The sequence below is a fragment of the Boleophthalmus pectinirostris genome, unplaced genomic scaffold, assembly GCF_026225935.1.
Source record: "Boleophthalmus pectinirostris isolate CB_2022bp ecotype Guang Dong unplaced genomic scaffold, ASM2622593v1 HiC_scaffold_11, whole genome shotgun sequence".
NCBI lineage: Eukaryota > Metazoa > Chordata > Actinopteri > Gobiiformes > Gobiidae > Boleophthalmus > Boleophthalmus pectinirostris.
The window spans coordinates 18,087,899-18,101,623 of NW_026570994.1; the positions used below are offsets into that span (position 1 = coordinate 18,087,899).

Sequence of the window (13,725 nt, forward strand, 5' to 3'; positions counted from 1 at the left end):
GCCAGCTCGTTAGATCAGCCGTTATTAGAAAGATATAAAGCTGAAGTCGTCCTCCGGGGTTGTGGAATAGATCCCGATCTAATTCCGATGGACGCTTTGTTAGTTTAATCAACGCTCGCTCTGTGCCCAACCTCCAGTGTCTGTTTTTTCATGTTAGATCTTCTTTCAGAGGAAATAAGCGAACATTTTGCTTTGTCTTTCACTGGCGATGGGGTTGAACGTGAATAATGACGGGACGTAATCTGGTGAAAGTGGGTTATTATTCTTCATACCTACGAGAAAATAATAGTTTTGGTATCTATCATTTCATTTACTGTACACCAGAAGTAAAATATTGACTGCACAGACAATTGCACTCAGTGGGCTCCATCCCTCTCTTTTTATGTCCCCTATCCACCTCTGTCTGCGATCTTTATCAGCCGGGATCCCACAGAAAGATACTTTGGTCTCCTTCGTTAGCAGATTGACTCCGGGCAGAACATCCAATAGCAACGCAGGTCAAAACCTTTGTTACTCAATTCAAATGTTATCGCACATAAATACTACACGTTGGCCCAGACGGATGGTTGGACCTCCGATATGGCGGCAGAAACACCAGGTCACGCGGCTTTGTGACGTAGACGCATCTAGTGGTGATATGTGAGAATACAACAGGGCTGGTAGCTTTAAACAACTCCAGTCAAAACCACTCATCCAATAGAAGTTAATATTCTGAACAAAAGCCATTTTAAATATTGTGAGTAGATATTCTCTTTCGCGGTGCATTTCTTATTAATATTTTACACTAAAACATGCTGACTGTACCATTGTTCTCGATCCACCTGGTCTCCTGTTTGCTCTGGTCCAGAGGGACTCCGTGTATCTCCACTCGGACCAGAGGGTCCACGATGGAGCCCTCCTTTATGTTCACTTTGGGCAGCTGCTGTCCACTGATCACCTGTAAAACACACATCACGATATTTATATAAACTTGTACTATATACCTGTAGGGCTGTTAAAAGTAGAAAATCAGATATTAATCGATACTAAAACTAGTATTGAATCTAGATACTCTTTTGAGCAGGTATCGATACTAAAAAAGTCACATTCACAGGACAGAAATGGATATGAAATGTCTTAAGATCTTGAGCTGTATCAGAACAAGTATAAGAGCGCAGAGACGATTATACGCCAGAGGTGGGACCAAGTAAGTCTCAAGTCTTTGACCTCAAGTCCAAGTCGAGTCTCGAGTCACTGGTCCGTAAGTCCAAGTCAAGTCCACGTCGTCTGCTTTGAGCTTCAAGTCATTTCAAGTCTTTAAACCAAAGCACCACCAAATTTATCCTTTTAAAATGCCTTGACAAGAGTGTGAATTATTAACGGTGAGAACAGAAAGAGTTAAGATTTAAGAGCGCTTAATAATAGCTTTTTGTCAACGAATCTTCAAATCTTCTCGAGTCACAGGGCTCAAGTCCGAGACAAGTCCCAAGTCAATGACCTCCGAGTCCAAGTCGAGTCCCAAGTCTTAGTCCTAGAAAAGTAAGTACATTTAATATTGAAAATCACATTCTATTGTCTAAATAAAGTGTGTTTTTAATCATCATTGTTGAATCTGAATCGGTTTAGTGTAATGAGTCGATTCTTTAGTTTCGATTAATCCTGGCTCTGGTTGATTGATCGTCAAACTCCAACCTGTAACTCGAGATATTTTTGACAACCTCAACATGCAGGAATGAGTATTTTAAGTATTAGTACTGCAGTAATAGTAGTGAATATTAACACCATTTATTCATACTGCAAATTACAGAAAGTATTTTTAGACATTTTGTGAATTTACAGATAAAATAGTGTAACCTGTATAGTGAGGGTGAGGGGCTGGTATCCGTCCAGTTTCTGTGGGTTGTCGGGGTCGAACCTCCTCTCGGCTTCTCTCATAAAACCGGGCTTCAGGACGTAGCCGCAGCCGCCGTTTTGACTGAAGAGGCCGTCGTTCAGGTCCATGCCCTCTCCAGCTGTTTGGAAGTTCAACGCAACTACAACAAAACAAGGGAGATATATTTTTGAACTATTACTAGGTTGGATAGGTTTGGTTCCTGGGCAAGACCTGGTTCAGTCCTGGGCTAGACCTGGTTTAATTCTGGGTCAAAGTTTCAGAGCAAAATTGATGTTTAGAAGCAGGAAAAATAAATAAACACGTTGAGCAATTTGGTTTAGTCCTGGTGGTTTTAATCTGGGTGAAGTCCTCGACAAGACCTGGTTTTGTTTTGTTTTTTTTCTGCTTGAGTGGGTTAGACAGGTTAGGTTTTAGTCATGGTTTAGTCCTGGTTTAGCCCTGATTTAGTCCTAGTTCAGTCCTGGTTTAGTCCTGGTTTGGTCCGGGTTCAGTCCTGGTTCATCCCTGGTTTAGTCCTGGATTAGGTTTGGTTTAGTCCTGGATTAGGCCTGGTTAGAGCGCTGGTTTAGTCCTGGTTTAGCCCTGGTTAAGCCCTGGTTTAGTCCTGATTTAGCCCTGGTTTAGTCCTGGTTTAGACCTGGTTTAGTCCTGGTTTAGTCCTGGTTTAGACCTGGTTTAGTCCTGGTTTAGCCCTGGTTTAGTCCTGATTTAGCCCTGGTTAAGCCCTGGTTTAGTCCTGATTTAGCCCTGGTTTAGCCCTGGTTTAGTCCTAATTTAGTCCTGGTTTAGTCCTGGTTTAGGCCTGTTTTAGTCCAGGTTTAGCCCTGGTTTAGTCCTGGTTTAGTCCTGATTTAGTCCTGGTTTAGCCCTGGTTTAGTCCTAATTTAGTCCTGGTTTAGTCCTGGTTTAGCCCTGTTTTAGTCCAGGTTTAGCCCTGGTTTGGATTTGCTGCAGTCCTAGTTCAATCCTGGTTCATCCCTGGTTTAGTCCTGGATTAGTCCTGGGTTTATTCCTGGTTAAAGCGCTAGTTTAGTCTTGGTTTAGCTCTGATTTAGTCCTGGTTTATTCCTAGTTCAGCCCTTGTTTTGCCCTGGTTTAGCCCTGGTTTAAGATTTGCTGAAGTCCTAGTTCAGTCCTGATTTAGTCCTGGTTTAGCCCTTGTCCAGCCCTGGTCTAGTCTTGGTTTAGCCCTGGTTCAGTCCTGGTTTAGTCCTGTTTTACCGATTTGGCAGCCTACGTTCCACATTTCTTGGGGGTTGTAGTTGGAGGAGTCGGTTCTGAAGCCGCTGGGATAGACTCGCGTGAGCTGACGGGCGTTATGGTACACGAACTCTGCTCCTGCAAAACAAAAACACAAGGAAATAAAAACAATGACACAAACATGGAGATTTCAATACTTAAAGGTTGTATGGAGGATTTTTTTGTTTTTGTTTCAAATTGTCAATGAAAGTTTAAAATACCATTACAGAGACACAGCAGCCTTGTAATTATGATGACCAAAAAAAAAAAAAAGAATGAAAATCTATCAACTGTGGGCGTAGTGAGGCCACAGAAACATCAGCCAATAAAAAACGAGGCTCCCTCATTTTCTATTGGCTGTTAGATTGTCAATCAAACTCAATACGTTTCTAGTGTAACGGACTCGCAGGCGCGCGGGGATTATGTGGTTTATGGGGCGGTTCTTGGAGGCTTTTTCAAACTGTCGCTTCCTCGCAGTTCGCTTAAAGTTTGTTGCAATGCCGGACGAGAATCCAGGACCAGTTCACCGCAAAAGAAGGTCGGTTTTTGAGGTCACTGAAGGAAGAAGAGAAGGGGAAAATGAGCAAAGCCAAACTGAGGTGATTCTTGGAGGTTCCTTCCAGCGATTGCGCGAAGGAAGCAGGCGAAGGGTCTAAAAACTGACGCTCGGTCGCTAAATTATTTCTAGACAGGTCACTTCAACAGTAATTCTGAACACGCACTGGCTGTAAACAAGCGTGATTTCTAGAGTAAAGAGGCGGGAGGAGGTGTTTGTACTGAGGGAGCTGTGGAGGAGGAAGGTGGTGTCACGCATGCACAACATTTGAAAAAGGACTGTCGCTGTATTTCTTTTCCCTTTAAAAATCCTCTATACAACCTTTAAAGAGAGAGATTTTCTTTTTACAAGTTAAAATTTAGCTTGGTTGGACACAGACAGTGGACATAATAAACAGATTTTATTCCATACTGCCTGGTGTCCGTAGGTTTAACTGGGGCCACTGCACAGTAATTATAATTTGACAAATAAAAATAAATGACAACACGTTTATTTTGTTTATTTTTTATGAAGGTATAAACTGTCAGAAAAAATGACTTTCTTGGGTGTAAATTGTCAATGGTAGAGGAATTCTGTTTCAGAAATAAGTCCTGGTTTAGTCCTGGTTCAGTCCTGGCTCAGTCTTGGTTCAGACCTGGTTCAAACCTAGTTCAGTCTTGGTTTAGTTCTGGTTTAGTCCTAGTTTTAGTCCTGGTTTTAATTCTGGTTTAGTTCTGGTTTAATCTGGGTTTAATCCTGGCTCAGACCTGGTTCAGTCCTGGTTTAGTCCTGGTTCAGTCCTGGTTCAGTCCGGGTTTAATCCTGGCTCAGACCTGGTTCAGTCCTGGTTTAGTTCTGGTTCAGTCCTGACTCAGACCTTGTTTATTCCTGGTTTAGATCTGGTTCAGTTCTGGATTAGACCTGGTTCAGTCCTAGTTCAGTCCTGGTTCAGTCCTGGACCTGGTTCAGTCCTGGTTTCAGTCCTGGTCCTGGTTCAGTCCTGGTGGTTCAGTCCTGGTTCAGTCCTGGTTCAGTCCTGGTTCAGTCCTGGTTCAGTCCTGGCTCAGACCTGGTTCAGTCCTGGTTTAGTTCTGGTTCAGTCCTGGCTCAGACCTTGTTTATCCCTGGTTTAGATCTGGTTCAGTTCCTTGTTCAGACCTGGTTCAGTCCTGGTTTGGTCCTGGCTTAGTCCTGGTATTTTTGTACTTTCTGATTCAACTTTTCATCCACAAAATGCCACTTAACCGATGTAAAACTACTGACCACAGCAACTTATCCCACAAAACGCCAAAAAGTCAGAATCAGACAAACATGAAACACTACCACTTCATGACATCACGAGGTGGAACAGAGCATGTCGAGTTTAGGAGACGTAGACCAACTAATAATAATGGATTAGAGTCAGTTCTGTGTCATTTTGGACCTTTAAACCGTCTCTTACCGGCCTCCTTGAGCTGTTTCCGGGCCTTGGACTCGGTGAAAGAAGCGACTTCGTAAAACCTGGAGTGGATCCTGGAGTGTTTGAAGCTCCTGAAGTGAACGCTCTTACAGTAAACCACGCAGTCCGACAGCTCCTTGGACAGACGCTGCTTCGACTTCTGCGGAAACACAAGAATAAAACAACAGAAATGTGGATTATTCAGATGAACTGCAGCAACGATGTTAAATGATAAATGTGAGAAAAACGTAGTAAAAAAAAAAGTTAGTTCTGGTTTTAGTTCTGGTTTTTGTCCTGATTTAGACTGGTTTAGTCCTGGTTTAGACCTGGTTTAAGTTCTAGTTTTAGTCCTGGTTTTAGTTCTGGTTTTAATCCTGGTTTTAGTCCTGGTTTAGACCTGGTTTTAGTTCTAGTTTTAGTTCTGGTTTTAGTCCTGGTTTAGTCCTGATTTTAGTTCTGGTTTTAGTCCTGATTTTGTCCTGGTTTAGTCCTGGTTTAGACTGGTTTAGTCCTAGTTTAGTCCTGATTTTGGTCCTAGTTTTAGTCCTGGTTTTAGTTTTGGTTTTAGTTCTGGTTTTAGTCCTGGTTTAGTCCTGGTTTTAGTTCTTGTTTTAGTCCTGGTTTTAGACCTGGTTTAGTTTAGTTTTGGTTTAGTTTAGTCCTGGTTTTAGTTTAGTTTTAGTCCTGGTTTAGTTCCTGGTTTTCCTGGTTTAGTCCTGGGTTTAGTCCTGGTTTAGTCCTGGTTTAGTCCTGGTTTAGTCCTGGTTTAGACCTGGTTTAGTCCTGGTTTAGTTCTGGTTTAGTCCTTTAGGTTTTTGGTTTAGTCCTGGTTTTAGTCCTGGTTTATTAGTCCTGGTTTAGTCCTGGTTTTAGTCCTGGTTTTAGTCCTGGTTTTAGTTCTTGTTTTAGTCCTGGTTTTAGTCCTGGTTTAGTCCTGGTTTAGACCTGGTTTAGTCTTGGTTTTAGTCCTGGTTTAGTCCTGGTTTAGACCTGGTTTAGTCCTGGTTTAGTCCTGGTTTAGTCCTGGTTTAGTCCTGGTTTTAGTCCTGGTTTTAGTCCTGGTTTTAGTTCTGGTTTTAGTTCTGGTTTTAGTTCTGGTTTTAGTCCTGGTTTAGCCCAAAATGTGAAAACAGGAAAACACCGGCCTGTAATCCATTTATTGCAACAAAGTAACTGTAATCCAATTACCACTCACTGAAACAGTAACTGTAGCTGAATACATTTACTCATAATTTGTACTCTGATTACATAACTCCAGTACATGTAATCTGTTACTCCCCAACACTGGTGATGGATTAGTCAAACTTCTGATAAATTTGGACCTTTTCTCAAACTCATCTCCTCTCAGACTTTATTCGAGCCTTGTATTTGCTGTTGGGGTTAGACCGAGTACTTTCTCAGACGGGATCAGATCCTCATGTGTCTGTAAACGTCAAACAAGTGACGCCCCAAAACCGCCGTCGACCTGTGAGGATGAAACAGGAGAGACCCACAGACAGGGCCTCCCTAGACCAGGTCTGAGCCAGGACCAGGACTAGACCACAGCCAGGACCGGGACTGGACTCACCCGCAGAGACCGCGTTACCTCAGGAGATCAGGTGACCATTACTAAACATGAGGCTAACTGCTCTGAGCTTTCCTTATGGACTTAGTTTGTGACACAGGAACACGCGTCGTCAGCAAAAACACAAAAGTGAATATTTGGATACTGTTTTTTTTTTATACATGTAGATTTGTAAAATAAAGAATAAATAAGAAAAATAAGAATAAATAAGAATAACTCTTCTGGTGGAGGGTTTGTCAAAAGCTTTTCTCCACACAGATGTTATTGCTTTGTCTGGAATGTTCCAGGACTAAACCAGGACTAAACCAGAACCAAACCAGGTCTAAACCAGGACTAAAACAGGTCTAAACCAGGTCTAAACCAGGACTAAACCAGGACTAAGCCAGGAATAAACCAGGTCTAAACCAGGACTAAAATAGGACTAAACCAGGTCTAAACCAGGACTAAAACAGGTCTAAACCAGGTCTAAACCAGGACTAAGCCAGGAATAAACCAGGTCTAAACCAGGACTAAAACAGGTCTAAACCAGGACTAAACCAGGACTAAAACAGGTCTAAACCAGGACTAAACCAGGACTAAAACAGGCCTAAACCAGGACTAAACCAGGTGTGAACCAGGACTGAACTAGGACTAAAACAGGACTAAACCAGGTCTAAATCAGGACTGAACCAGACTAGACTAGACCTGGTTTAGTCCTGTTTTAGTCCTGGTTCAATCCTGGTTCAGTCCGGCATCGCAGTTTAAGTCACGTAAACGGGAAACGGCCGTTATCCATTTTTTCCATCTTTCATTTAAACACAAAATCGAAAAAACTGAAAAAACGAATCATTATCTGTTTTTTTTTTCCATTTTGGTTTTGGAGACAAATAATGAAAAAAAATTTAGTTTTTTTTGTTTTGAATGAATGAACGAATGATACACGGATTTACTAATTAATATATGAAAACGAATACCATAATTTCACGAGTAAATAGATATAAAAATGAGTTTACGTGGAGCACAGTGCTGGTACAACTGTAATCTAAGACGTGCTGTTTCCAAATGTGAACAGTGAAGTTTATTGTGAGTGAATGGACGGGGACATTAAGGCTGTGTCATTACGAGTGGTGATTACAGAGTTCAATTATCCACACGGTCAGATCGGGTTTCCCTTATCGAGAGAGAACTCACCCCAGCACACCCAGCCTATACACACTGTCATCTATCACACTTTATACACTTTCTTTTACTTTTTGTGCTTTGAAGAGGGAGAAAGACTCATTTTTCAGGGTATATGAAACAAATCGTGTGGCCTATAATTTTGTGAAAAAAAAACCCCATAAAAGTTAAACGGGGTAGTTAATGCGCGTACTAGGGATGGGCATTCGATGAAATTTTCTTAATCGATCGTCGGAAGAATTAACGATCGATTATCGATTAATCATTAACGTTTTTATATTAATCAAAAAAATTTTGTTAGCTTTAGCTCTTTTATAACATTTCCCAGATTCTTGTCAACACAATATACTTGAATAACATCGTACATAATCAATACATGACACTCGGACAGCGAAAATAAGAGACCAGGAGCACATACTCAGGAAGGTTTTATCTCTATTTAATCAATGGATAAATTTTTAGGGTTTCAATCAAACCCAATTATTGGAGTCAGAACGTGAGAGCTGAGAATCAGCAGAGAGTAACAAAATTTGGGAGACGGGAGCATTTCGTGTTAAAGCAGTAGTAATTAATCGTTCTACTAGTAATCTGAGCACATACATCAAATACTATATTACAAGTTTGTCCTTCGTAGTAAAGTTTTACTATTTTTGGTGCTCCCCTTTTTACCCTTTTCTGTGCTCCTTGTGTCTTACTGTTTTTGTCGTCTGCCAACTCCATGTCGTGGCTTGTCATTTTGCTTGTTGGCTGTCCGAGGTCAGTAGTGGTTTCAAAGCTTCTATTGATAGGGACTATAACAAAACAAATAAAGCAAAAAGAAATTAGCATAATCAAAGATAGACATTGAAAATTTCTCATAAAGCATGGCCTGTACTCTCCTTCTAAATTAAATGATCATTATTATTATTACTATCTGCACTACTAATAGGGGTGTGCAAAAATATCGGAATATCGTATCGTTTAATGCGATGATACAGTATCGATATCGTGGGCTGCTGTATCGATATTTTACCAAGAGTATTATTAGGTGTGTTTTACTAAATTATTTTGTTACAGTGCTACAGTTTTTTTGCTTGTGGAGTGAAAGGAAGCTCATTTATGCGACACATTTGACATTTTTACTGTTTTGAGGATTAAAATGTTTGTGTTTCATATGAACTTTGCATAAGAAGTGATTTAACAAAGCCCTTTAGTATCACAGCCACGATTTAGCCTTTATTTTTTTATTGAACCGTATCGAATCGATTTGAAATATATCATATCGAATCGAAAGTGCACTGTATCGACACATGTATCGTATCGTGGCCTGTGTATCGAGGTATGTATCGTATCGGCAACTCCTTAATGATACCCAGCCCTAACTACTAATGTGCATAAATAAATTCTACTTTACAACAAATAAACCGTAACGACTCTAGAGCCACATCAGCCCGTTTGACATTATAATGTGTTTAATTCAGTTTTGCGCAACTTTCACAGAAACGAAACTTAAAACTGCATCGCTAATTTACATAAACTAAGCGAAGATAAAACTACAGCTCTTGTGTCGCTGATGCGGTCAATTTCTATTGGATTAAAAGACATGACTCAGTGGAATACAGGTTAGTGTGACCATATTTGCGTTTGTCAAAACCAGGACACCGTACGGGGGGGAGGGTGGGGACTCGTCATCGACATTGCGCGACTCTCACCTGGCAAAAACTTTTTCCCACTGGACACAGAAACATATGTGCTGCTTTATACACTGTGCACATGGACTCACACTTGTCCCGAACGCAACGGAAAGCGTGGAATTTCTTGTACAAATCATCGTTAAATACACATTTGTGCTTCGGTACGTTCAGACTGTTTGTGTCTCGCTTCTTCTGAGTGCAGAGACACATGTACACACCTGTTTGGTCACGATAAACACAGCAACCTACATTCAGTTTGTCGATTAAAATTAAAGTAATCGATGAAATTCTTAATGATCAATTATAGATTAATCATGCGCATCCCTAGCGCGTACGACAGGTTTTCATGTTTTTCTAAGTCTGATTTGGTTTGATGGATAGTATTGTGGTCATTATTTATGGTTTTACATCAGTTAAGTGGCAGTTTGAGTTGAGAAAAAAGCTGTCTAAAAAGGAATCCCTCTATCTATGTCGTCACAAAACTCCATTTATGACAATTTATGCGCAAGGAACACAATTTTCTGACAGTTAAATATCCATTTGAGAAAATAAAGATGTTATTTTATTTGTCAAATAAACTTTTACACGACTTTTGGCCCTTGTTTTATTACATTATGAATGCTAGGTAATAGAGACGTAACGATATCCAACTCTCTCGGTACGATATTTATTAAGATATTTTAAAGAGGCTGATATAATTGTAGGCAGGACACTTTTTTGCTTTTAAAATACCTTGACAAGATTTTGGTGTGAATTATTTCCATCACAATCCCAAGAATTCAAGTCAAAAACGTATTTCGTCATGTCGTCTGCGCTGAAATGAATCATGGGATATGTAGTTTCCGTCATTTATAAGCTGTTGCTTCTATAACACCATGCATTTAAGCAAAGGAACTTGTGATTCGATATATTTTGTGATGGTCCACGATATTATTGTGAGACTTTTGACGATACGATATCACGATATTTCGGTTATTGTCACATGACTACGAGGTAACTAGAGCTGGATTTCATTAAGAAGTTGCCGATACGATACATATCTCGATACAGTGCATTTTCGATTCGATATGATATATATTTCAAATCAATTCGATACGGTTCAATAAAAAATAATTTCTAAATCATGTCTGTGATACTAAAAGTCTTACGCAAAGTTCATATGAAACACAAACATTTTAATCATCAAAACAGTGAAAATGTCAAACGTGTCGCACAAACAAGTTTCCTTCCACAAAACAAGCAACAAAACTAAATAATTTAGTAAAATATACCATAAAATACTCTTGCGATATATCGATACTGTATCATCACATTAAACAACACAAGATATCAACATTTTGATATTTTTGCACACCCCAATAGGTAACAATTATGGAATTACCTCTACTGCCCATGTCCAACCAGGAAAAACAATTACAAAATTCACCAAAAGTGTTAAAACTATGGGAAACAAAACACATTTTTTTTTGTGTGTGTAAAGTTTTGATTTATTTATATTTTTAATGAAACGAGTAGCCTATCCTGTCATGCGCACTTTAGTCTTTAAAGATGCACCATGTAACATTTTGGTTGGAGGTCCGTCACCTGCTTGTTTCTATGGAGATGCCATTGCTCTGCCTGAAATGTTCCACAGTGTGACATTAATCAGCTCTACCTTACATTTATTCAAGTACAGGTGGTTTTATAGCTCAAAAATACCAAGAAAAACAAACAAAAAAAGCATTGTGACTGTGAGCTGGGTTGCCTCTCCACAGATCTGACCTGTAACTCGGGCCCGGTTTGGTCTCCGTGATGACAGAAAGGTTTAATGCCACACTGTGAAACATTCAAAGCAAGCAAAAATATAAGCAGATGATGGACCCTTCACGAGAAAAGTTACACAACCTGAATTTTGGATAATGTTTCAGTGTATCCCCTTGTTTGGTCGGTCATCCCAGTCCACAGGTGCGCAGGGGCAGATGGGGGCAGTTGGGGGCAGATGGGGGCAGTTGGGGTGGTTGTGAGGGCAGTCCTGGGCCAGTGTCTCTGACCTGAGTGTAAACAGAGCTCTGTATCCAACACCACAGTCTGATGCTGCTGCCGCTGCTGAACTCGGCTCAAATTTTCATGAGACGAGACACTTTACGAAACGCCTTTCCTCATTCGTCTTTACCCGCGTCAGTCTACAGTAACACGACCACGAGTGATGACAGAGACCAACTGTCAGCGGGCAAAAACTCAACAAAAACAAACAAAAACTACACAAAACAACACCTTATTTTCTGATCTATGTTATAATGCTGTTTCCTGTGTTTTGTTTTCGTTCACACAAATAAAATTGCAGATATGTTTTCAATCCGTGTATCTTTCGTTTATTCATTTTGCAATATAAAACCAAAAATAAGAAAATGAAAACACAAATATTTTCTTCATGATTTGTCTCCAAAACCGGTCTCAGTCTCAGTCTCAGTCCTGGTTTAGTCTCAGTCCCAGTCTGGTCCCGATCTAGTCCCGGGTCTTAGTCCTGATCTTGTCCTGGTCTCATCCTGGTCTCAGTCCCATTCTGGTCTTGGTCTGGGATCACACTGGGACGGAGACCGGGACAGAGACTGGGATTGGTTTAGTCCTGGTTTAGACCTGGTTCAGTTTTGGTTTAGACCTGGTTTAATCCTGTTTAAGACCTGGTTTAGTCCTGTTTTAGTCCTGGTTTAGACCTGGTTTAGACCTGGTTTCTTCCTGTTCAGTCCAGCATCGCAGTTTCAGTCCACGGAAATGGGAAACGGCCATTATCCGATGTTTCCGTTTTTTTCCATTATTCATTTAAACACAAAATCGAAAACAATAACACCTCCTTTTTCCTTTTATGTAACAACAGATTTAGGTGATTTAAGTAATTAATAAAATGAGTTTAATCAATGAAAGTGTTAGTATTTTGGGAGTTTAATCTGTCAAAATCGGTAATCTTTGTTTAAAAATGTGCTTTCGGATTAACAGCCTCATTAATTAGTTCAAGTTACCAGAAGAGCCCAAAAATAAGGTTCAGCGTCAAATCATCGGTGCAGGACTCTGGTATGATGTAAGTTTGTGACACTGTGTCAGTATCTGCTGCTCCTGTTCAGTCTGTCAGTCTCAACAGTCTGTTGTTCTCTCTTCTCTTGTTTTTACGAGAACTTCCCTTTTAAGATGAAATGTCGGTTCCTGGTCTCTGATTTTATAAAATACATTTCCCTCAAAAACTGTGACTTATATATGTTTTTTAATTTATTACACATTTTTTGGCTTGTGCGACTTATACTCTGGAGTGATTTACAGTCTGAAAAATGCGGTAATACCTGACGACCAGCTCCCAATCGGCAATCGTAGGTCGCAAGAATATCAGACCTGTTTGAAATCCAGTCGCCTCTCGTGAGGGTTTCACTCTGTTGAAGTTGTTTGTATAGTGTGAGAACATGAATCGCAAGCTGTGAACTTTTAAACCCTGAGATTTGGTCGTACAGTTTGAGTTGATAACTGTGTAAAAGCCACTTAACTGGAAAAAGTTCTCAGACTCACCATGACTCTTCGTCGCAGGCTGTCTCTGTGGATACCGTCTTCATCGAGCTCTCCTCCGTCGTCTTCATCACTGACCTCTGCCGTTAAAGAGTCCTCCCCCAAACCACAGAAGCTCTCCTCCAGACCCCCGATCTTTTTGGCCTTCACCAGGATCTTGCCCCTCAGCTCCTACGACACAGGGACAGAACGCCACAGTGACTAACGATCCAAAACTAAATAATATATCGTTTGACTGGGCGGAAGTCCTTAAAATGTTCCATAAAAACAGGCTCTGTGATACGTGTAGGACTCCTGATTTGAGTTCGACACTGAAAACTTGAAGCTGATTGGGCGAAGCATCAAAACAGAACAAGCCAAAAATCAAACTTTGAACTTTTTAGACAAAGCACAGACATTTTTCTCAACCACAAACGCACAAAGCCCCTACCTCTGCATGCTTTTGCGTAATATTGTTGACTAAATGATAATGTGTCCTTCCGATTACAGTAACTTTAAATTCTAAAACAGATGTCACACTTTACAACTGCTCTTACTTGAGTTGGAGTTTCCTCAAAATTTTTTTCACTATTACTTGAGTAAACTGTCTTGGTCCACTTCATTGGACTTTTACTTGGTGGCACTCACGCCTCACTAGGGCTGGGTATCGTTAAGAAGTTGCCGACACAATACATACCTTGATACGGAGCGCTTTCGGTTCGATACGATATATTTTAA

The 13,725-nt window shown here is 40.5% G+C and overlaps 1 protein-coding gene across 1 annotated transcript in view; it reads right to left on the minus strand.

Annotated features, from left to right (window-relative positions):
• plcd4a (phospholipase C, delta 4a) overlaps positions 1-13,725 on the minus strand; it is a 40,567-nt gene that overhangs the window by 5,183 nt on the left and 21,659 nt on the right. The window contains exons 10-14 of the mRNA XM_055165818.1: positions 13,012-13,179; positions 5,089-5,245; positions 3,095-3,211; positions 1,834-2,012; positions 805-937 (exon numbers count right to left, since the gene is read on the minus strand). Coding sequence (XP_055021793.1) covers positions 805-937; positions 1,834-2,012; positions 3,095-3,211; positions 5,089-5,245; positions 13,012-13,179 — 754 coding nt within the window. The remainder of the gene's footprint in view (positions 1-804; positions 938-1,833; positions 2,013-3,094; positions 3,212-5,088; positions 5,246-13,011; positions 13,180-13,725) is intronic.